Source organism: Microcaecilia unicolor, chromosome 6 (genome assembly GCF_901765095.1).
Source record: "Microcaecilia unicolor chromosome 6, aMicUni1.1, whole genome shotgun sequence".
Lineage (NCBI taxonomy): Eukaryota > Metazoa > Chordata > Amphibia > Gymnophiona > Siphonopidae > Microcaecilia > Microcaecilia unicolor.
In genome coordinates this window covers 317,857,532-317,882,885 of record NC_044036.1, presented here as the reverse complement: position 1 = coordinate 317,882,885, position 25,354 = coordinate 317,857,532, and the positions used below count along the sequence as shown (strand labels likewise).

At 47.1% G+C, this 25,354-nt stretch overlaps 1 protein-coding gene across 6 annotated transcripts in view; it reads right to left on the bottom strand.

Moving 5' to 3' along the window:
• Window positions 1–7,914: 7,914 nt before the first annotated feature.
• The window catches only part of GGA3 (golgi associated, gamma adaptin ear containing, ARF binding protein 3), an 80,431-nt gene continuing 62,991 nt past the window's right edge, over window positions 7,915–25,354 (bottom strand). For 4 of the 6 annotated variants that reach the window (XM_030208296.1, XM_030208297.1, XM_030208299.1 and 1 more), the window contains 3 exons: window positions 20,770–20,939; window positions 19,881–19,991; window positions 7,915–8,854 (listed from right to left, as the gene is read on the bottom strand). In XM_030208296.1, the coding sequence (XP_030064156.1) occupies window positions 8,744–8,854; window positions 19,881–19,991; window positions 20,770–20,939 (392 nt within the window). In that variant the 3' untranslated portion in view covers window positions 7,915–8,743. Of the gene's footprint in view, window positions 8,855–15,695; window positions 15,823–19,880; window positions 19,992–20,769; window positions 20,940–25,354 lie in introns of those variants that run through there. The other 2 variants (XR_003942650.1, XM_030208301.1) reach the window with 2 other exon arrangements.

The following is a 25,354-nucleotide window of genomic DNA, read 5'->3' as shown; positions in this document are numbered from 1 at the left end:
GACTGGTGGTTTCCTATTAGGGTTATGTTAATAGTTTGATAATTTTTTAGATTTGATATAGCACCAAGCCTGGCAGATCTAGGTGATTTACAACGGTACAAAATGTGCAGAGAATAGAAAGGAACTACAGTATTTGATAGGAAAGAATAGCAGGCGTACAAAGAATTAAGCCACACACAGGAAACAGAAGGGGAAAAGGTGAAATTAGGCCCTACCTGCTACTTTTCTTTCCGCTAGACCCTCCAGACCGGTCAAGACGCTTGCGTATGCTATCATGTCTCTCAAGTCTTTATTCATGGGGAAAGAACAAGGGGGGGGGGGGGTGCACTGAATCCCTTTAACCAAAGGGTCTACCTGCTTCACATTCCCCACCTGAGTATCTGTGGCCTCAAATTTGAGAGGATGAAACCTGGTCAGTTTATTCCACTAGCTCGTCCCTATGAAAAATCCTAACCAGTGAGGGGTCCTTCCCTGGCAGGGAACAATACTTTTCCTGGTCTGCACCCAAAGGAAGATCCTTACTGAAGTCACTGAAATCTTCTTCAGGATCCTGGGGAGAAAAAGGCTCAGATCCTCTGCCCAATTCAGGCAATGTCTCGATTTCCATGCTTGAAATAGACCAACTAAAGTCAGGAGGGAAACCCATTCTTCCTGAGTTACGGTTAAGCAAAACCGGACCGGGACATATAGGGCTCTGCAACGGCTCAGCTGAGTGGTGAAAATCTACGATGGCAGCGGTTCCCACTGAAATTGGAACCACCGCTAAAACACCTGACAGAGGAACCGATTCAGCCCCCAACAACACTCACTGCGGCAACCTCTGCTGTTAACTCCGGAGGAGCGGAGGACAGCGGCTTTGTCTCTACACCCCAACGCAAGTAGGAACAGCAGTGGAGCAACTTCCCTGCTGACATCACCGGGGGGAGGAGAAAAGGACAAGACACAAACCGGAGTAAAAAGGAGCCTGCCCAAGTACAGCTTCCTTGCACCAGCAAACTCTGCACTCTGACAGCCCAGAAAACAAGAAAAAAAAGGAGCTAGGTTGGAACCGGAGCTTTTTTTTTTTTTTTCCTTCCTTCTTTATTTAAGCCCCTCTGCTGCAGGCTGAAGTGGCTCTCAAGGCTCATGCCCGAACACAGGAGCCGAGGCACAAGGCTGTCTACGCAGGAGAGCAGGGGAAGGGACCCGGCCACCCGGGTGTGACACCACAGGGGAAAAGAGGGGACCCACTTACCCGAAGCACCGAGACCAAGTACAGGGTTTTTTGTTTTTAGATAGCCCAAAGAAGTGAACCTAAGTAACCCCTAGGCCTACCAGACCAGTCAAACTGCATGTCTACCCTCTGCTGGAGACTGAGAAATGCTAGTTGGGGTTCTGCACAGGTTACTTATACAGTGTTCAGAGTTTAGTGTGTTCTCAGTCTCCCTCTGCTGGTAGGAGTGCATAACTCAAGCATCTTGACCAGTCTGGAGGGTCACTGAGGAAACGGCGTCTAGCCCAAAACACATCCATACTCTAGGGCAAGCCAAAAGCCAAGCCTTTAGTTCTGCTTTGCACATTCGTGCAGAATCCTATTTTAAGAATTTTAAAGGAAGTGAATTCCAGTGAGAAGGAGCTGTGAAAAAGAGATAGCGATATCTAGTGGTTTCCAACTGAGTATACTTGGGGGCAGGCAAGACCAGACGGTCATCGTTCAGTGAGCGGAGGTGACTAGTGGGTGAATATGGGATGGTGAGAGGGGAAAGATGTTATGGAGGACTGAGCCTGTGTGCCTTAAAGGTAAGTGTCAGCAATTTGAAGATATGCTGATTGATAGGAAGCCAGTGATATTGTTGGGGGGGGGGGGGGGGAGAGAGAGAGAGACATGGTCGCAGGAGTGGGCATGACACAGCAAGCGGATAGCTATGTTTTGCAGGAAATAGTATTCTGAGTACAGCCGAGATAATATTATAATAGTCCAGTCTTGCGGTTAGGAGTGCAAGGATTAGTGAATAGAAAACAGTGAACTGAAATATTGATGAACCGCACAAAGTTGGCGATGATCAAAGAACCCTACCTTGGACATTCGCAACTTGAGGCACGACGGTAAGGCGTGAGTCAAATATGGCCCCCAAATAGCAGAATGAGTCTACTAGTAGAATGCAGGACCCAAAAAGATTGAGAGAACTGGATGGGGCAGAATGACCCCTGTGATGAAATAAGGGACTTATGTCTGTGACTTCTAATGTGAAGGTATGACATATTTGTTCCCCAGTCCATTTCCCTTGTTTGGCCAGCAGATAGTGACTGTATTTTCCTTTTTTTTTTTTTTGTAAACCTGAGACCTTGTTCAAAGCTTGTGAGCAGTTAATTTCCTGACGTTCCCAGGTGCTAGCCAGGTAGTGACAGTGTTTAGACAGTTAATATTGATCCTTAGTCTATTGCCTGTTACTTTTCCATCTGTTGTATATCGGTCACTGTTTTGTGACAGTAACCTTGTTAGTTTAGTGGCTCTGTTGTCCTGGTCTGACAAGAATCCTGCTGGTTGTGTGTTGGGTCTGTGGGTCCCCTGAGAGTGTGGCCCGAGTAACCTAGAAATCACTGGAGAATAACAAGAGTGGGAGACTCGCACAGAGGCAAGTGGGACCCCAGTCGGTAGGGGTGGAGGGTGCTAGTATAGAGCACATGCCTAGGTGCAGGCAGGCCTGAGCAGTGCTGAGGGCAGACCCTCCAGGTGCAATTTCATGACAACCCCCTGTAAACCAACAGGCTAAAGTCTATGGTCAGCAAGCCATCTTGAAATGAATTCCAAACAATTGTGAAATGATGCAAGTGAGGTATTATAGTAAGATGTCATCTGCATAAAAATGGAATGAAACATTGGTAGATTGTTTTGTAGCCCTCTCGCAACTTTAATTCAGATTGAAGAGGAGAGGTGGGAGACTCCACATGTCAGGGGGTGTGAAGATTTTCATGTGGCAGTGACAACTGTGTGAGGGCAGTTAGAGAAGATAGGAGTTCCAGGATAGAACAGATCCTGTAAGACACAGTGAGGAGAGAGGGGAGAGTATGAGAGAAACAGCAAGGACATAGTTTTTCAAGGGTGAGAATAAATTTAACTGAGAACTGCAGTGATGTTTTCAGTGCTGTAATGGGCCCTAAATCTTGATTTTTCGGTAAAGAGAGTTGGAAAGTAAGTAAAGGTTAGAGGCTGGTCAGTAATGTGCAGGGTTTTGGGGGTCTAGGGTGGGATATTTCTTTAAAGGGTTGTGGGACAGCATTCCTCCTGACCATTGATTTCCTCTTTCAGTTTGCTGTAAGTCCTTGCATTCTGTACATAAAATAGGTAGTAGTGATCATTATCACAAGTACTACTACAGTTGGCTAACTTATATCAGCTATAAAAGTTAAACAGATTTAAAACAAATAGGAGGAAATATTTTTTTCACTCGACGAATAGTTAAGCTCTGGCACTCTTTGCTGCAGGATGTAACAGCAGTTAGCATATCTGGGTTTAAAAAAAAGGTTTGGACAAGTTCCTGGAGGAAAAGTCCATAGTCTGCTATTGAGACAGACATGGGGCAGCAACTGCATGCCCTGGGAGTGGTACCATGGAATGTTGTCACAATTTGGGTTTCTTGGGCCACTCTTGGAAGCAGGATACTGGGCTAGATGGACCATTGGTCTCACCCAGTATGGCTACACTTATGTTCTTATTTATGATTTTTAAAACCACATTTTGTCTTCTCCAACACAAAATAATTCAAAAATATGATATACTAAATTAGTAAAACATAACTCATAACTAAGACAGCTATTCCTTTAACATCGATCCTAGCCAGGCAGGCTTTCACACAGAAGTAACATATAAAGCATAGTTTGAGGCATCGGGCACAGTATTTGATTCATATTATTAAACATGCCTTTTATAGACAGACCTGCCTCTGACAGCTACAGCTAGTATATATATATACTCCTACTTACGGAACCTGATGGAGTTAGTAGGCCAAAAGTTCCTGCTGTGAACAGCCAATATGTTTTATACTGTGTAGAGCTTAGTAAAAAGGAAATAGAACAAGCTGAATGGATAGGGAGGATTCTGGTGCAATACAACATAAAGAAAACAGTATTTATTTAACATGCAGCAAAACAAACATCTCAGAAAGACATATTTACAGTTTGGCTATTGCCTTTGAGGTTGCTTACAGACATTCACAAATATTGTTAGTTCCAGAGCAAAGACTACAGGGGCAGTCCTTTTTCTTTCTCCATCGTTCACAGTTTAGGCTACCATACCAAGCAGCCACAGCAGTGAAACCTGCTTTATAAGTGTACCTACTAACATTCTCTAATACAAGAATCATTTCAGGTGAAATGTATTCATATGTGTTAATTTCCTTTTTCCTTTCTGGACAAATGGGCTGTGTCCACCTACCAGCAGCTGCAGGTAGAGAAACTGATCTCTTCTAGGGTCATCAGTGGTATAAGAGCTGGTGCAGTCTGGAAATGTGCAATATTTGTTTTCTTTTCCAAAGGCTACCCTGCCGCTGGCATCGGCCTCTTCTACTGCAGCCTGCGTCTTGGAACTTCCTATTTCCTCAGAAGTGGGACGCAGTAGCAAAGAGGCCAGTGCTGCCGGCAGGGCAGCCTACTGGAATCATTGCCATTGCCACCTTTTGGGGGTGGGGGAAGATGCTAGACCAGGGCAGCATCTCATCCCTGCCATGGGACACCTGTGGCTGAGAAGGCCAAATAGTCTCCTAAAGTTCAAGTTATTTCACACTCTCCAAACCATAACTCAGCTGAAGCATAAAGAAAACATGCTGCTCTCCAGGCCCTAAAGTCTTCTGATTAACCCCTGTGGCTAGAAAAGCAAAAAAACAAAAATGTATTTTAAAGTTAAGGTTTGTAGCACTATTCAGATAGCAATGTACACACACACCTCACTGCACAATTTTGTGCACACTGTTGTTTAGAGACTATAAGGAAATGAAAAAGCACATCTGGCTTTCTTCCACAAAGTAGTTACAGCATCTCTGTTCAAACTCTGTTGTTTTGGGGGTTTTTTTTTCCCAAAAATAGTCTGCTTCAATTGAAAATGGAATAAATATAGGTGCAAGGATCCTGCAAATTATTAATTAAAATAGCAGAAGCAAAGAAAAATAATCTAAGCAATACAGTGCAGACTGTATGAAAACATTTGTAGCTAAAAACCACTACCTATCCTGCACCATCAGACATAGCTTTGGTAAGCTGGGCCCAGGTTCTCCACATGACTAGGGGCATGTGTAGGGCAGCTTACAGATAAAGTAGACACCCAGTGGTGGGACAGGCAGTCAAGGAGCTCAAACTCAAATGTCATCTTAGCAGAGGAACAGGAATGGCTAGACAAGGACAAGCATAGGAAAGTGTTGGATGAGGAAGCAGAAATAGGTAGAAAATGAAAGCCAGAGACTTTGAGGGCACAGTCCCTAATCTATTTGCATATAGTACACACATACACCCCATACAGATAGAGACCCACACAGGAGGCAAAGGTCCATGTATCTACCCTATTTTTGGTGAGGAATTTGTACTAGTAATTAAAAGCAGGCCATTTTTTAAAATCATAAAATATTTTTTTATAGTGGTAATGTGCACACATTCTATGCTAGCTTAGAAAAAGCATTTGGTTAACACAGACTGCTACCTTACAATAAAAAACAGTATCTGGGTGTAATAAGTATACATATTCTATAGAATCTACTCTCTGAACACAGTGGAATACTTCCACATCAATCCATTGATGAGAAAGGAAGCAAAGCAAAAAAGAGGAAAGTATTTTAACTGCTCTCTCCAGCATGGATTTTCTTGTTCCCATAGTTTATTTCATTGCCTCTTGTCTTAAGAACAGCCAAGATGCATACTGCAGGGTGTGTGTGTGTTTCCTGAAGTATCAACAAATGGTTTTCTAATCGTCCCCAATCTATATTAGTACCCACACACTCACTATTTGTTAAAAAAAACCCCAATTAATAAATACATGCCATGGCATCGATACCACCCCCTGCACACACAGCACTTCTGCCCTACCTAATTACAGGAGCCTTATAAACATTTTTCATTCTAGGCAGTGTTAAAAAAAAAACTGGTAGTTTAACATTCCACCATAATACTATCCAAATAAAAACAGTTTACTCTATAACTTGTGGCATCCAGTTATAGATTATACTCTTGCGAACCCACAGCACTGCAACTGAAAGGGTAGCTGGATCAGCACCATTCTTAATACTCCTCTCCAGTCCTCTATGGCACGCAGGGACAGTGTGGGGGATGTTTAACCAAGGAGGAGAGCTACAGTGGGGGAAATAAGTATTTGATCCCTTGCTGATTTTGTAAGTTTGCCCACTGACAAAGACATGAGCAGCCCATAATTGAAGGGTAGGTTATTGGTAACAGTGAGAGATAGCACATCACAAATTAAATCCGGAAAATCACATTGTGGAAAGTATATGAATTTATTTGCATTCTGCAGAGGGAAATAAGTATTTGATCCCCCACCAACCAGTAAGAGATCTGGCCCCTACAGACCAGGTAGATGCTCCAAATCAACTCGTTACCTGCATGACAGACAGCTGTCGGCAATGGTCACCTGTATGAAAGACACCTGTCCACAGACTCAGTGAATCAGTCAGACTCTAACCTCTACAAAATGGCCAAGAGCAAGGAGCTGTCTAAGGATGTCAGGGACAAGATCATACACCTGCACAAGGCTGGAATGGGCTACAAAACCATCAGTAAGACGCTGGGCGAGAAGGAGACAACTGTTGGTGCCATAGTAAGAAAATGGAAGAAGTACAAAATGACTGTCAATCGACAAAGATCTGGGGCTCCACGCAAAATCTCACCTCGTGGGGTATCCTTGATCATGAGGAAGGTTAGAAATCAGCCTACAACTACAAGGGGGGAACTTGTCAATGATCTCAAGGCAGCTGGGACCACTGTCACCACGAAAACCATTGGTAACACATTACGACATAACGGATTGCAATCCTGCAGTGCCCGCAAGGTCCCCCTGCTCTGGAAGGCACATGTGACGGCCCGTCTGAAGTTTGCCAGTGAACACCTGGATGATGCCGAGAGTGATTGGGAGAAGGTGCTGTGGTCAGATGAGACAAAAATTGAGCTCTTTGGCATGAACTCAACTCGCCGTGTTTGGAGGAAGAGAAATGCTGCCTATGACCCAAAGAACACCGTCCCCACTGTCAAGCATGGAGGTGGAAATGTTATGTTTTGGGGGTGTTTCTCTGCTAAGGGCACAGGACTACTTCACCGCATCAATGGGAGAATGGATGGGGCCATGTACCGTACAATTCTGCGTGACAACCTCCTTCCCTCCGCCAGGGCCTTAAAAATGGGTCATGGCTGGGTCTTCCAGCACGACAATGACCCAAAACATACAGCCAAGGCAACAAAGGAGTGGCTCAGGAAGAAGCACATTAGGGTCATGGAGTGGCCTAGCCAGTCACCAGACCTTAATCCCATTGAAAACTTATGGAGGGAGCTGAAGCTGCGATTTGCCAAGCGACAGCCCAGAACTCTTAATGATTTAGAGATGATCTGCAAAGAGGAGTGGACCAAAATTCCTCCTGACATGTGTGCAAACCTCATCATCAACTACAGAAGACGTCTGACCGCTGTGCTTGCCAACAAGGGTTTTGCCACCAAGTATTAGGTCTTGTTTGCCAGAGGGATTAAATACTTATTTCCCTCTGCAGAATGCAAATAAATTCATATACTTTCCACAATGTGATTTTCCGGATTTAATTTGTGATGTGCTATCTCTCACTGTTACCAATAACCTACCCTTCAATTATGGGCTGCTCATGTCTTTGTCAGTGGGCAAACTTACAAAATCAGCAAGGGATCAAATACTTATTTCCCCCACTGTATATCATGCAGGGGACACAGGTGCAGAGTGTGGTCCATAGACCAAGCTGGGCATCCACATATATATGTTTGCCCATCTGCCTAATCTGAACAACAGCCCTCACCGATGCTGAAAATAGCACTTAGGTGGAAAAAATGATGGATAAAGGCTATTTAAAATGTAATGAGCAGATACAAGTACACTATTGGAGGAAAGCATTTCACAAAACTCCATGGCTTTTTGGCATGAATGAGGGGAAATAGGCAGTATTTTCTTGCTTTTAATGCCACGTTCATGTGAGAGGCAGACGGAAAGGAATCCACGGTAAAGAGTTTTAAATAAGGGTGATGAAAAAAAAAAGGTATGAGCTAAAGTGCTGTTCTTTGAGGCTCCATTCCTGACACTGAAGATGTATACAGAGCATAGCCATGGTTTCTAAACAACTTGCCCTGGAAGAGAGCTCCACAGTGATATCACTGCTCAGCCATCCTTAGTACAGTTTCTTGAAAGAACTGGTACAGGAGAGGCGACTAATACTCATTAATCTCCTCTGTTGATACAGTTCCACAAAATGGTAACACACATTTTCAAGAGAACAAAGATGGAAACCAAAAATAAAGTGCAGACAGTTGCTGTCAGTCTGAGCTTGGGTATACATATCCTGGGACAGCATTGACCAGGCAGCAAACAATTCTTCACTAAAGCTACAAGCAAAGTGATCAGGACATGTAAACAGAGCTAGACATCACTAGCTGAAGAGCCAAATGGCCCTTTCCAAATTCCACCCATTCTAATCCGTTTGAGACAGATGCCCGACTGGTCCCTCTGAGAGGATAGTCTCTGGTGAATGTGAGGTCATAGGTTCCCCCATTTCTCAACTGGTGGAAACTGGTCCACTTCTCCAACTTCAGTAGTTGACTGTTCTCCTAAAGTAAATGCCAGTCTGTACCTCAGCCTCACCTTCTCCTGTAGGTAAAAAGAAAACATGAGGATACCTCATCCAAAAGGAATCAGATTCTTCTATGCAATTACTCCTCCACCAGACAGTGAGTAATTTGTGTATATCATATGTGTGTGTGTGTGATATATATCAAACCTATAAATGGCAAGTGACCGACTCACCTGCAAATGCGCAGTAGAGACTTCCCTCTCTGTCCCGCCCCCGCATCAAGACGTGATGACGGGGGGAGGGGGGCGGGACAGAGAGGGAAACTGCGCGGAAGGGGAGGGAGGGAACCGCTGACGTCGCTACCGCTCCCCCCCCCAAGGTAGCCGCTACCGCCCCACCCCCCCCAGAGTCGCCACCACCCCCCCCCTTCACCCGGCCCAGGCCCTCTCTTCGTTATTCAACTTACAGCAGCGCCGAAACAGCAGCAAGCAGCAGCTCCCGTTGGCCTTCCTTCACTGCCTGTGCCCCGCCCTCGCCGACGTGACGTCACATGAGGGTGAGGCACAGGCAGTGAAGGAAGGCCAACGGGAGCTGCTGCTTGCTGCTGTTTCGGCGCTGCTGTAAGTTGAATAACGAAGAGAGGGCCCGGGCCGGGTGAAGGGGGGGGGTGGTGGCGACTCCGGGGTGGGGGGGGGGGAGGGGACATGGGAGGTCTCAGAAGGAGGGGGGCCTTGGAGCTGGGAGGGCTGGACTGAAGGGGGCCTTCCAGCTGGCTGGGAAGGGGGGGGGCCTTGGAACTGGGAGGGAGGGAAGGGGGCCTTGGGAGCTGGGGGGCCTGGGGCCTTGGAACTGGGAGGGAGGGAGAGCGGGGGGACTTGCAGCTGGGAAGGGGGGAGGACTGGAGCTGGGAGGGAGGGCAGGGGGGCCCTTACAGTTGTGAGGGAGAGCAGGGGGCCTTGGAACTGGGAGGGAGGGAGGGAAGGGGGCCTTGGGAGCTGGGGGGCCTGGGGCCTTGGGAGCTGGGAGGGAGGGAGGGCGGGGGGCCTTGCAGCTGGGAAGGGGGGAGGACTGGAGCCTTGGAGCTGGGAGGGAGGGCAGGGGGGCCCTTACAGTTGTGAGGGAGAGCAGGGGGCTTTGGAACTGGGAGGGAGGGAGGGAGGGAATGGGGCCTTGGGAGCTGGGGGGGCCTGGGGCCTTGGAACTGGGAGGGAGGGCAGGGGGCCTTGCAGCTGGGAAGGGGGGAGGACTGGAGCCTTGGAGCTGGGAGGGCAGGGGGGCTGTTACAGTTGTGAGGGAGAGCAGGGGGCCTTGGAACTGGGAGGGAGGGAGGGAAGGGGGCCTTGGGAGCTGGGGGGGAGGGCCTGGGGCCTTGGAACTGGGAGGGAGGGAGGGCGGGCAGGGGGCCTTGCAGCTGGGAAGGGGGGAGGACTGGAGCTGGGAGGGAGGGCAGGGGGCCCCTTACAGTTGTGAGGGAGAGCAGGGGGCCTTGGAACTGGGAGGGAGGGAGGGAAGGGGGCCTTGGGAGCTGTGGGGGAGGGCCTGGGGCCTTGGAACTGGGAGGGAGGGAGGGCAGGGGGCCTTGCAGCTGGGAAGGCGGGAGGACTGGAGCCTTGGAGCTGGGAGGGAGGGACAGAGGGGGCCTTGGAGCTGGCAGCGAAGGAGGATGGCAGGGGGCCTTGCAGCTGCAACGGGAGGGGGGCCTTGGGAAAAAAAACATTCCAATACGCGCCCGTTTTAACGGGCTTAACGGCTAGTATATATATATATACATACACACACACACATATATAGACAGATGTGTCTATCTATATTAATATATAGTAAAAGAGAGAGAGGTGTTTTATTTTCCAACTAATTGGGTTCTGTGAGGGTACCAAAAACAATTATTCCATAGCGTCCCACAGATCAATCCAGAGAGTTGTGGGTTATGTCCCTCTCTACCAGCAGATGGAGATAGAAAGAACTCTGAGGTTTGCTATATGTGGTCATGTGCAGCCAGCTCAACTTCAGTATTTCTCTCTATCTAGCAGGTGGAGGGTCATACCCGTGCAGCTCTGCAATGATCTGGCTCCTATCCCATTCCCTCGGGTGCTGTTAAGCCTGAATTGGGAGTGGTGCCAGGTCTCTCCCCCTGCCGCCCCCCCCCCCCCCCCCAATCCCCAATCTATGTGGGCTGTGTGGTTTTGGTCTGCTTGATCTGGCTTCTTCCTGCCTCTGTTTCTCAGGTACAAAAAAAAAAAGTTAGCTGTGGAGTGGGGTTTAAAAAAAAAAAAATCTAACAAAGGGCCAACTGCAGGAGCGCTGGGCCGAGAATGAACCAGCAGCGCGTGGGGGGCTCAGTTTTAACCAGTTGTTTAAGGGGAAAGCATGTTGGCGCCGTTGGAATTGGCAAAGCCCTGCTCCCAGTTTGGGGGCCACAGAGCAGCATCGGGGAGCTGCGAGGCATGATTGCGGCCAGGATCACAGGGGTTGCAGTGTCCGGATTCTGCAGCAAGAACTGTGGCGGCAGAACGCACTGAGTCACCCAAGGCTGTTTTAACGGAAACTCCGGCCATAGCGTTGCTGCATGTTCCCGCGGGCGCCATCTTTTCCCCTCCTAACCAAGTGGTTTTTACTGCGGCAGCGGGAACACAGCCGGGGCAGTTTCCCCGAGTCAGGTCTGGCGGAGGCGGGAACTTCGGGGGATGGGACTGAAGCTTCTGAAGCCGATGCCCTGTTTTTCCCAGAATTTGTGCCTGTAACGCACAAACTTTTTTTACTGAAGCACACAGGGAAGCCTCAAGTCCCTTCCAGGTTGCCATGCCCCTAGGGGCCCCTGGCCATTCTCCCTCCATTGTTGCCTAAGAGACCATGGGTGGAGGCCCCGCGGGCCAAAGATGATGGGGGGAAATTACCGCTGGAGGGAGATGACCCCACAATGGCGTGCTATTCCGGAAGGAAGAGTTACCCTTCCTCATTGTCCAGGCACTAGAGGTGTTGAACATTTCCCCCCGGATGTGGCGCCCGCAGCGTCTTCTACCCCTTCCATTATGTCAGGGACCAAGAGTCCCTCAAAGTCCTTCCATATTCATGATACCATGAAGGTCCTCATTTTGACACAGTGGGATGCATCAGATGCCGGCCTTCGAGTGGCATGGACTATGGTGCACCTTTACCCCCTGCGTTCGGAGAACTCGGAATCCCTGCAGATACTGACGATGGACTCATTGATTACTGGGGATCACAAAAAAGGAACACTTTGCCGGTGGAAGGGGGTACTGCTCTTGAGAACCTACAAGATCGTAAGCTGGAATCTTCCCTTAAGATGGCATTTGAGGTGGCAACCTTACGCCTCCAGGCATCGGTATGCAGGTCCTATATGGCACGTGCTTGTCTCTCGTGGGTCCTGAGGGTGTCCTTTGCGGACTAGCTTGTTGATTCCCTGCCAGCCTTGGAATCTGGCCTGGCATATCCAGCGGACCTGCTTTAAAATATTCTTCGGGCATCGGCCAAGGAGAGGACAGCTCGTAGGTGGATTTGGTTGAGGTACTGGGCAGCAGATGTAGCCTCCAAGTCTCGTTTGGCTCGGTTGCCCTTTCAAGGTAAACTCCTCTTTGGGGAAGACCTATAGAAGATTATTAAGGCTCTGGGGGACTCCAAAGGTCAACGTCTGCCGGAGGATAGGAGTAGGGCGAGCTTCCGCTTGAGGCCGCCCACCTCCCGTTTCAGGGAAGCCAAGTGTTATAGGCCCGGTCGGTCGGGATCTCTTCAGAGGCTTTGTTTCCAACAGAAACAGTAGCCCTTTTGGGGTGACTGATGCCCTGCAGTCTCTGCCCCCCGGGGGCAACCTGCCACCAGAGATGCCCAATAATGGGGCCCTGGTCCATCCCCTGTCGATCATTGGGGGACGGCTCTCCCAGTTTCGAGGGGAGTGAGCAAGGGTTACTTCAGACAAATGGGTCTTGGATGTCATACAGGACGGCTACGAGCTCGAGTTTGCCTGGCCTTTGGCAGATTTTTTCTTGGAGTCACCTTGCAATGCCACCACCAAGGTGGTGGCAGCAGTGGTGGTGTGGGTAACTCAATGAGCTGCTACGGCTGGGAGCAGTGCGGCCTGTGTCTCTAGTGGAGACCGGCCATGGACACTACACCATTTACTTTGTGGTGCCCAAGAAGGGTGGGTCCCTCCGCCCGGTGGTGCCCAAGAAGGGTGGGTCCCTCCGCCCGGTACTCAACCTCGTCTGTAAACAAAGCACTGTGAATGTGTCACTTTCATATGGAGACCTTACGCTCCGTCATCGCTGTGGTTCAGCCAGGAATGTTCTTAACGGCTCTTGACCTCAGAAAATCATATTTGCACATCCCCATCTGACCCCCTCATCAGCTTTTTCTATGCTTCACGGTGTTGGGTTGGCATTTTCATTTCCAAGCCATGCCCTTTGACCTGGCAACAGCGCAACGAACCTTCTCCAAGATCATGGTGGTCATAGCAGCGTTCTTGTGGAAAAAGGGCATTCAGGTGCATCCAAATTTGGACGATTGGCTGATTCGCGCATCATCATGAGGAGAGCTTGCACATGGCTGACAAGGTGATCCGTTTGCTGCAATCCATCAACTGGGTGGTCAATATGATGAAATGCCACTTAACTCCGTCAGTCTCTACAATACCTGGGGGTACTTTTCGACACACAGGTGGGCAGGGTGTACCTGCCAGAGGCCCGCAGCCTGTGCCTACAGGGTCAGATAGCCAACAAGTTGCAAACCCCTGCCCCCAAGGCATGGGACTATGTTCAGGTGTTGGGTTCAATGGCAGCGACATTGGAGGTGGTGCCGTGGTCCAACAGCCATGGGCCCCTGCAATTGTCCCTGCTCAGCCATTGGTCTCCTCTGTTAGAGGACTACATGGTCCGGATTCCTTGGTCTCCATGCGCATGGTTTGCCATGCGCTGGGGGTTGTTCCCGGAAAATCTGCAGAGGGGGATGCCTCTGGTGACACCGGAATGGATCGTGGTAACCACAGACGCCAGCCTGTCCAACTGGGTGGCTCACTTTCTTGGAAGGACAGTCCAGGGAACTTGGCCCCTGGTGGAGTCAGTGTGTATGATCAACTGTCTGGAACTGTGAGCGACTGCGGGACTTCGAGCCTCTCATTCAGGGACCGTCAGTACGTGCTCTTTCAGACAACGCAACGGCAGTCGCATGTGTCAACAGGTAGGGGGGCAACCGGAGCACTCTGATCGCGAAGGAAGCATCACTTCTCTGCCTCTGGGTGGAGAAACACCTGTCCCTTCTGTCGGTAGCACACATTGTGAGAGACTAAACATGCAGGCGGACGTCCTCAGCCGGAACCAGCTGGATCCAGGGGAATGGGAGATTTCTCAGCAAGCATTCGATCAGATCATGGCACACTGGAGGTTCCAGTGATGGATCTGATGGTGCACAGATCCAATGCCAAGGTGGTTCACTTCTTGAGCAGAGGCAGAGAATTCGGATCCGAAGGGATCGATGCGCTTAACCAACCCTGGCCTGGGTCTCTCCTCTATGTGTTCCCTCCATGGCCCATGGTGGGGCATGTGGTGGGTCGCATTGCGAGGACCCGGGTCCGGTGATCCTGGTAGCTCTGGACTGGCCCAGACGGCCATGGTACACTGACCTCATCCAGCTGCCGATCGACCGGCTTCTGTGCCTGTGGGCCCGCAGCGGTCTTCTGTTTCAGGGACCGGCTTCTGTGCCTGTCGGCCCGCAGCGGTCTTCTGTTTCAGGGACCAATCACCATGGAGGATCCCTCCCCCTTTAGGCTTACGGCCTGGCTCTTGAGAGGGTGCGCTTGAAAAAGAACGATTACCCCGATAGGGCGATTGGAGAGATGTTGCAGGCGCAGAAGTGCTCTACTTCCACGGTTTTCGCACAAGTGTGGTGCACTTTCGAGTCTTGGTGCTCCTCGTCGGGAATATCAGTGGAGGCAGCCTCGATGACTTCAATCCTGGCCTTTTTGCAGAAAGGCCTCAATAAGTCCTTGAGCTCTTTGAAAGTGCAGGTGGTGGCCTTGGCCTGCTATTACGGCCACATTCACGGTTCTTCCCTGGCCGCACATCTGGATGTGGTGTGCTTTCTCAGGTGAGTGAATCACCTGTGGCTGCCAGGGTTACCAGTGGTCCCGGCTTAGAACCTTAATCTGGTGGTGTGTGTCAAGCAAAGTTCTCCATTTGAGCCCTTGGATCGATTGTCTTTGAAAGATCTTACTTTGAAGACAGTGTTCTTGGTGGCCATTGCGTCAGTGAGGCGAGTGTTGGAGCTTCAAGCATTGTCCTGCAGGGATCCCTTCCTCCGTTTCACGGAGGCGGGGGTCTGCATTCAAACGGTTCCGTCCTTTTTGCCCAAGGTAGTGTCGCATTTTCACCTGAACCAGTCTCTGGTGTTACCGGCTTTTCACCAGGAGGAATACCCAACAGACTTCCGAGCCCTGCAATGTCTGGATATGAGGCACATTCTTATGTGGTATTTGGAGGCCATGAATGGCTTTCATCATTTCAATTATCTTTTCATGCTGTTTGCGGGACGTAATAAAGGGGTTATGACCTCGAAGGCCACTGTGGCCCGATGGCTTCGGAAGGTGATCATTTCAGCCTACCTCAAATGGGAAAGTCGCCCCCCGCTTCAGGTGCAGGCACATTCTACTAGGGCGCAAGCTACTTTATTCGCGGAGTCTCGTTTGATTCCGTCAGAAGACATTCGCAGGGCTGCCACGTGGGTTTCCATAGATAAGTTTGCTAAGCATTACTGACTGGACGTGGCGGCCTGCCAGGATGCTGCCTTTGGGGCACTGGTCCTGGCTTCTGGGGTGGCACTGCCCCACCCTACTTGAGAATTGCTTTGGTACATCCCACAAGTCTCTGGATTGATCTGTGGGACACTATGGAAGGTAAAATTAGTCCTTACCTGATAATTTTCTTTCCATTAGTCCCAACAGATCAATCCAGAAGCCCGTCCTTAATTTTGTAATCTGCAGAATGTATTGAGTTGTGCTCTTTCAGTTTCTTGTTCAAGCCAGGTTCCTTCATTTGGTCTGTTACAAAAAAAGAAAAAGAAAAACTTATGTGTCTGTGTCCATGCCATAATTTTCTGGTGCAGCTTGGAGAGGCAGAAGAATGTTCCTTTTTCGGGGACATGAATTTCTTTACACTGCTTTGGTATCATTCATACTGAGGTTAAGCTGGCTGCACATGATCACATATAGCAAACCTTGGAGTTCTCTCTCCACCTGCTGGTAGAGGGACATAACCCACAAGTCTCTGGACTGATCTGTTAGGACTAATGAAAAGAAAATCATCATGTAAGGACTAATTTTACCATGTTTTACCAGTGGTTTCATGCCGTACATTCTGTTCGTTTGGTACCTTTTCTGATGAAATCAAGTATGTAGGTTTGCCTCATTTAGAAGAGGCACAAAAAATGAGTGGAGAATACAATATAAAGCTAAAGGAGAGGTGAAGAGTACTAGGGAAAGTGGTGGTGTTCTGGTGTTTATCCAATAAACACCTACTTTAATTATTTTGCATTGGGGTGTTTTAATTGGTGTGTATTTGTTAAAATCTAAAATCAGGGAGAGGGTGAAATTAAAAGAACACGTTTGGACATGGTGAGGGGGAAACAGTTATGGAAAAAATTTTTTTTTTGGTTAGCGATTTGGTTGTATTAGAAATGTTTTCCTTGCTGCCATGTTTGTACATGAAAATAATAAAATAAAAGGTTAAGAAAAAAAAATCTAAAATCAGAAGCCCTGAGTATAATGTAACAGATAAAACACAGAACCCAGTTACTATATGATCTTAAACAAATTACTTTATTTTCTTTGTTCATCTTTTCTGAGTATTTCTTAACATTACTACACCTATGGCCTATTAACTAAGGCCTTTCTCCTATCCTGTGTGTATTGGGAAAACACTTGGTAAATCAGACCCTAAGTCTAGCATTTAAAGGGCATGGCCCCCTCACTTTTTATATGCCACTTATTAAAGTGTGGTAGTAGCACTTCAGGGATGGCACCTGCTTAAATAGGAACCTTAAGTAGATGTTACTAGTGGTGAGTTACTAAAAAGCACCAACACAGACAAATCGCTCATACTCTCACTCAGATTAATTGTGGTATCTCACTACCTTCCTTAGCAACCCTCCAAGACCAGACCAGATGCATGGGTTTATGCACTTCTACCAGCAGATGGCAACTGAGAACTACTGGCTTTAAAATGATCCTATAAGTATCCTGTGCAGTCCACAGCCAACTAGTAGTCTCCAGCAGATGTGCAGTATTGATGTAGGCCTAATTAGGGTGGAAAGGGCAGATCATAGCCTTCCAGAATGAAAATTTCACTTTAAAGGGCATAAAGAGGTTGGTACTGGTCAGTCCACTCCTATTTTTGGCCTTGGGGTGCTACACCTGGATGGTGGGTCCATCCTCTCCCTGCTCCTGGGTGCTTGCTGGCTGGAGTGGAAAATGTCCAGGCAGACTTCCTAAGCAGAAACATGCCACATCTAGAAGAATGGAGTCTTGCGCCAGCAGCTTTCTCATGCGTTATACAGTGGTGGGCGCAGCCAATGATGAATCTCATAGTGATGGCTGCCAACGCAAAAGTTCCCCAGATTTTTGTTGCAAAGAGAGAGTGTCATGTAGAGGATATTGACATATTAGTGCAGCTGTGGCTTCAAGCCACTCTATTATATGTGTTCTTCCATGGCCCCTGATGGGAACAGTCATTCAAAATATAGGAAGTCATGATGGCCTGAAAATGCTTGTGGTCCCAAAGTGGCCAAGGAAACTGTGGTACTGATGTGCTTGGCAGTGAGGACATGTTGGCATTTCCTGTGTTGGAAGGTTCTCTGAACAGGAATGAAGCATCTGTCTCCATATTGTATTACGGGCCTGGCTCTTGAGAAGGCAAGGTTGCAAAAGAGAGGGGGCACCCCAGTAGGGTGATAGATACCCTCTTAAACTAAAAAGTGGACCTCTTTCTGAAATGCATGTCAGCTTTACAAATTTGTGAACAGTGGTATCAAGAGTAACAAGTTTTGCTCCCGAGGTCATTGATGGCAGAGATTCTGGAGATTTTGCAGGATGGATTAGTGCCTCCCTTAAGGTGTACAGTTTGGTGCTGGTGTGCTACCGAGGGTTGGTTCAAGTCAGAGCACTAGCTTCCTATTCTGATGTGTATTTTCCAAGAGCAGTACAGCTGTTGAGAGCCCAGAGGTGCCTGATGGGTGCTACTTTTGGGACTGAAGGGGGCAGACTCAAGAAAAATGTCAGGAAGTATTTTTTCACGGAGAGAGTAGTGGATGCTTGGAATGCCCTCCCGCGGGAGGTGGTGGAAATGAAAACGGTAACGGAATTCAAACATGCGTGGGATAAACATAAAGGAATCCTGTTCAGAAGGAATGGATCCTCAGGAGCTTAGCAGAGATTGGGTGGCAGAGCCGGTGGTGGGAGGCAGGGATAGTGCTGGGCAGACTTATACGGTCTGTGCCCTGAAGAGGACAGGTACAAATCAAAGTAGGGTATACACAAAACGTAGCTCATATGAGTTTATGTTGTTGGGCAGACTGGACCGTGCAGGTCTTTTTCTGCCGTCATCTACTATGTTACATGAATCTTGTGTTATCAGCCTTAGTGAAGCCTCCCTTTGAAACTTGGGAGGAAACTTTGATAAAGGATGTAACCTTGAAGACAGTGGCCAATTATTCAGCTAGCTTTTCAGGCTTTTGTTCATCTCGAAGGACAAAACGATGCTTCAGCTGGTTCCCTCTTTCCTCCTGAAGGTGGTGTCCTCATTCCATGTTAATCAGAGCATCTCACTTCCGGTACTGGGGGAAGTGGGAGAGGACGAGGAGGAAAAAGAAGTTATATTGCTTGGATGTGAGATGAGTGTTTCATGGTTATGTGAAGAAGGAGGAAATCCATCACATGGACCATTTATGTGTGTTGCTTTTTTTTTTTTTTTTTTTTTTGGGGGGGGGGGGCAGAAGAAAGGAGAAATGACATTGAGACTATGGTCTTGCTGAATTAAGGAGGCCATCTCTTCAGCATATATGCTTAACGGTTGTGAGATTCCCTCTGGTCTGAACACTCATGCCACTAGGGGACAGGCAACCTCTTGGTCAAAGCACAACCTTATTCCCTCTCAGAAAACGTACAGAGTGGCCTTCTGGTTGCCATTATATTTCTTTACAAGGCACTATCACTTGGATGTGCAGGCTTGCTAAGATGCAAAATTTGGGACAAAGGTGTTGACTGCAGGATTATTATTCCCCCCATAAATAGCATTGCTTTGGTACTTCCCATGCAACTGGACTGGACTGGAGGGATGCTAGGGAAGGAAAATCAGATTTGACCTGCTAATTTTCTTTCCATTAGTCCTACCAGATCAGTCAGTCCAGAACCGGCCCAGGATCAGTTTTTTTTTTTTGTAGTTAGGCAAAAGTATTAAGAAGGAAATAAAGCAAATAATTTTGAAGCAGGAGGTTGGTCTCACTTGTCTTCACCTCTTAGTTAGGCAGTGGTTCAGGTATTAGCATAGTTATTGCATATTATTCCAAGTTTGTCTGTTGCTAATTGTTATATTGTATTGTATTATATGATTTCTATTCCGCCTTTAACCGTAACAGCGCAAAGCGGAGTACAAAACTTTTAAAAGAGAATCCCAACTGGAAAGAATTTAGAAAAAAAACTAGTCATTTTACAATCTCTACATCAAAATAAACCAGGTCTAAACACTAAAAAATCAGGATTGCCAGTGTAAAAACAAAAATGTTTTGCGTGCTCTCTCTAGTTGATGGGAGCTGTGTTTCTTTGGTACATAAATAGTGGTTGGCTGTAGACTGCACAGGATACCTACAGGAGCACTTTGAAGCCAGTAGTTTTCAGTCTCCATATGCTGGTAGGAATGCATAAACCAATGTATCTGGCTTGGCCTGGTCTGGAGGGACTAAAGGAAAGATCTAATTTATCCTTCTTATAATTCATGTCATAATATTGGTTGTACTGTTTTTCAAATAATTCAAACTTCATTAGCATTGAATCTGTCAATAGCACCACATCCAGACTTTTCTCTTCAGAACCTGTACCTTACTCACCTTCATGGGATTTGCCAACAGCATAACTTGGGTAATTGCAGCTGGTGGATGGATGGGGTTGAAAGGGGACAGTTCTGTCCCTGAGGGTGATTGAAGCTTCACTTTCATAGACTGTAACAAAGAAAAAGGATTTCTCAGTAAACATTTCTTGAACACCCATAGTTCTGGGAACAAAGAACTTAGGTAATACAATTAAATAATGTACAACACACAAACAGCTAGCTGTTCTGCAGGACTACACATTGCCACACTTCTGCTCCTGCTCACAAATCATAAGAATGCAAGAATAGCCATACTGGGTCAAACCAATGTCCATCTAGCCCAGTATCCTGCTTCCAACAGTTTGTCACAAGTACCTGGCAGAAACCCAGTTAGTAGCAACATTCCAATTAGTAAGGTGGTGTGTAACAGAATCAACAGATTTATATGAATCTGACAGGCACTGCAGAATGAATGTTTTTGCTACAGACTCTAGAATAAGACTCCTTTCACATACAAAACTATTTGTATGTGGAGCTGTATTTGAGCTGCTTAACACGAGGTAAAAGACTCTGGAATACTGTGACAAATCCCTGGAGCCATCCAATCTCCCATACTGGCACTCTGATGCTACAAGATAGTGCAGAGCAATGGCTCTCAGTCTGCAAGCTGAGGGATAACAGTGGGCCACTGAAGAATTTCAGGAGTTGCCGAAGGAAGAACCCACAGAAAAATTAGGAGGAAATGCAGGAGAACCAGGGCTCCATTTATTGCAGTTTTTAAAACTTAAAACAGATATGGTATACAAAGCCTAGTGGCTTTCTCACCCTGATACCACATTCACTTTTACACAAAATGGTGGTGTTTGCATCTAGCTTTCAAGAACCTAGTACACCATCAGTGTTCTTACCTTTGGCACTGCAGCCTGCAGGACAATGTTTTTGATAGGCAGTGGTGCTGTGTTTAACATGGAGACCACCACCACAAGAACATCAGGCCGTCCTGGCGGGCATTCACTAGCAAAGTGTAGCAAGATCCTCAACCCACTCTTATCATAGGCTGTTACTGGAAGAGTACTACCTTGAAAAGGAAGAAAAAAAAAAAGGAAATATAAGTTCCCCTTACAGAATAACAACAAACCATAAAGAAAAAAAATACAGTTTACTGGAGTTATGATAGGTGGGGATGCATTTTAAGGGGAAATGTAAACTTACTTGTTAATTTCCTTTACATGAGCCTGCTAGACTAGATCAAACCAGTGGGTTAGATCCCTCAACCAGAAGACAGAGGTAGAGAAAAATAAGTTTCCAGTGACATCACCGGTACAAGAATAGATGCAGCCTCAAGCCAGTCAGTATCATTCTAACAAAGCTTAAATTTAAACTTAAAAACCCTCAGAGATCCTGGAAACACCCCCACCCCAAGAAAGTTAACCAAATTACAAAAGAATCTAACCAGAACTCTGAAGGCTGAAGGACAGGCCCAAAGCCACTGATCGAAGCATAACCCTAGGATACACCCCAGCCCATAGTTTTCCGGAGCGGGATCCTGGACTGGATTAGCGGGACTCAAGGAAAGGAAATTAATAGTAAGATTAAATGTCACCTTCTTTATTGTCCAACTAGACCAATCCAAAGAAGAACTCTAGACATCCAGGCAAGAGGAAGACAAAGCCCCCTGTACAATCAACCTGCCAAAGGTGCATGTTGCATCTCGCCCACAGAGAGAACTTGTAATGCTTCACAAAGAAATGAAAGGAAAACCACATTGCCACTCGGCAAATGTCCTCTGGGGAGACTGCCTATACCTCTGCCCATGAGGTCACCTGAGCCCCTGTCAAATATGTTTGAAGATCGGCTGGAACCACTTTATATGTCACAATGTAGGTAGTCTCTATGGTAGCTTTGATCCCGCATGCAATGGAAGCCTTTGATGTCACCTCCCCCTTACACTGCCACTGGAATAGGATGAATAATTGGTCCAACTTCCTCAACTCATTAGAAACTGCCAGATACTTCAACAAAGCCCTGCACACACCCTGCCTGAGAATCCTGAGAAAAAGTGGGAAGCGACACCTTTTAATTCACATCAAAGGGGGAAACCATCTTGGATAAAGGGAAGGAACTTTCCCACAGGGAAACTGCATCTCTGGAGAATGACGAGTAGGGATCCCAGCAAAAAAGAGCTTGCAGCTCAGAAATCCAAACAGCAGAACAAATTAGGGTTGGGCATTTAGTGCACTGATTAATTTTTAAAAAGTTTACCTATGATTACATTTTTTAATCCTGATCAAAAATTTTAGCTCCCCTCTGTTGTCCAGCATTGCTTTCTCTCCCGTCTATCCTATGTCACCTTGGCATAACATAGCAGAGGGAAGGCATTGACGTCAGTTGCAAGTAGCACGTGGTTAAACATTAAAAACAATTGAAAAGCACGTGCAGGATAATCAGCAATGCTGAGCATTTGTTCAAAAGAATGTTTAGGTCAATGTTAAAAATTTGAAAAGCATGTGCCCAAAATGCGTGCTGTGAATAAGTGCAATCACTTGTGCGATTAAAATTTTAAATCGCACGATTATTTGTGATTACAATTCTTGTTACCCGCCCCTACTAGAGATATACATAACAATACACCCTGCCTCCATGAATATGGAGACAGAACATCCACGAAACTCTTTGTGGATGAAGAACAGCTGTCATTTTGCATTCTCTAATGCTGCCATCAGATTGAATCATGATGAGCTGAAAAGCTGTGTAGCTGAGGGCCTACTCAGCAAATGAGAAAGTCTGCTTGCATGCTGTACACCCAGTGACGTGCATCACTAAAAGTGCCGAGAGATGATGTTCTGCCCAAGCATACTACTCCTGAGCCACCGCCCTGCTCTTGGTCCTATCTCGCTGGTTGACACAGGCTACCACTATCACATTGTCTGACAGGATCCGAACTGCTTTGATACATAAGAGGGGAAGAAACTCTTGAACTGCCAGCCAAATTGCTCTTGCTTCCAGACAACTGATGGACCAGAAAGCCTCCACCAAGGACCACACTCCCTGCAGTGGTCCTGGCAGTAGTTTTCCCAGCCCCTGAGGCTCGCACTGGTAGACACCACCATCCACTACAGGATGCCAAGGAAACCCTGGCCAGGAGACGCTATGAGCAATCCCACCAGGCTAGCTCTTTTCAAAGGGCTGTCAAAAGAGATAGACTGTGAATTCCTGGGACGAGGCACTCCACCAGAAGAGTAGTGACAGTTATAGGGGTCACGTGTGGGCCTGTGCCAACAGGACTACCTCCAGGGTGGCAGCCATCAAGCCCAGGAGTTGGAGATAAACCTGCACCCTGGGAGCAGCCAGCCCGCAGAACACCTTCTTCGGGGCCTGCAGTTTGAGCACTCTCTCCAGAGTCAGCCAAACCCAACCCTGCTTGGTGAGAAAGTGGACTTTCATGTACTCCAGATCTCACACCAGGAAGAAATGGCTCTTCATGTAATTGATGACCCCAGCCAAGGCTCTCAAGAAGCTGAATAACATAAGCTATGGTCGAATGGGGCTCCTCAACCAAGGCAGCTTGGATGAGCCAGTTGTCCAGATAGGGGTGCACCTGTACTGCCTCCATGTGGATAGAAGCCACAACTACCACAGCTACTGTCTGGGGTGCTGTGACTAATCCAAACAGGTCAGCCTTGAATTGATCTTACTTGCCCAGGACACAGAAGTGCATGCACTGCTAATGTGCTTGATGGATAAGGATGTGAAAATATTGGCAAGATCTAGGAAATTGAAGCACTCTCCTGGCTGCACAGAGGCTAAAACCAACCAAGGAGTTTCAATGCAGAAACTCAAGACCCGCAGGGTGGCATTGTCTCCTTTGAGGTCAAAAATGTGGCGGAAGGTCCCTCTCTTATTTGGCATCACAAAGTAGATGGAATACCAACCTTGGAATTCCTCCCTCTGGGGGAAACGGGTCTTCCACCACCTTGACTTGGCAGAAGAGCCACAAGGAGACATAATAAAGGCAAGGAAAAGAAAAGAAAGGGGGATGGGATTTGATATACTGCCTTTCTGTGATTACAATCAAAGTGGTTTGCATATTATATACAGGCATTTATTTTGTACCTGGGACAATGAAGAGTTAAGTGACTCATCCAGAGTCACAAGGCATCTGAAATGGGCTGAGTGAACTCCAAAGCATAGCCATTGAGCATGACTTTCAGGATCCACAGGTCTGACATAATGAAAGCCCATTCCCAGACAAACCCACCAAGATGACTATCAACGTCCACCAGTTCAGGAGGGGCCTGCTGAACCTCACTGGGCACCCTTGGGGCCAGTGGAGAAAATACCCCTCTGTCCAGGCTCCACTTCACCCCTTGAAAGGCAAAGGTGAAGCATGATCAAATCTACGGGCATGACAAAGAAAACGAGCGGCTGTATTTTGAAGTGTCTGGAGTTGACCTATTTGAAATTTAGTGATGCTCATGTAAACAACATTACAGTAATCCACTGACCTGTGTGGAGGGAACCAAGCTGTAAACAGAAATTTCCCATTCTAATATAAGGGTCCACAAAGCCTGAAACAAGCTTCTTTGCTATAAAGATTAAGAGCTGTAATGGGATTTGAACCTGGGTCTTCTTATTCTCTGCCCTGGTTCTCAGGCAACTGCACAAAGCAGACTACTCCTCCATATTATTTCTTTTCTTTTTTTGTCAGAAAAAAAACCCCAGCTGCCAAAGGTACATAATATATTGGTACACCCTGAAAGATGGAGAATAAGTATACAGAAGACTATAGCAAGATACTGTACCTATCCAGCTATGAAAACCAATATAGCTTCCTATGCCAGCAAACATCTAGGAACTGCTCATAAAAGCAGAGATCAAGATGCAAAGTATCATGAGAAATATAGAAGTAAATTCTAGCACTGATTAGTTCCTGGGAGAAACAGATAAGAGAGCTCTAGGGCATGAGAAAACAACTTGCAGAAAAATCTAGAAATCAGTTTGCAAAAATTTAAAGCTGGAAAATACCCAGACTCTCTTTTAACCCAGATTTTAAATATAAAGAAATAATCAGTGAGGGCCACAACAATACAAAACATGAACAACAGATCTTTGTGCTAACAGTAGTAACCACTCAGCATGATTCACAGTGTGGAGGAGTGGCCTAGTGGTTAGGGTGGTGGACTTTGGTCCTGGGGAACTGAGGAACTGAGTTCGATTCCCGGCACAGGCAGCTCCTTGTGACTCTGGGCAAGTCACTTAACCCTCCATTGCCCGCCGCATTGAGCCTGCCATGAGTGGGAAAGCGCAGGGTACAAATGTAACAAAAATAAAATAGATACTATTGGAGATTCTACATGGAATGTTGCTATTCCACTAGCAACATTCCATGTAGAAGCCTGCGCGGCCACACTGGTGATCTGCAAGGGCCGACTTCTACATGGAATGTTGCTAGTGGAACAGCAACATTCCATGTAGAATCTCAAATAGTAGCAA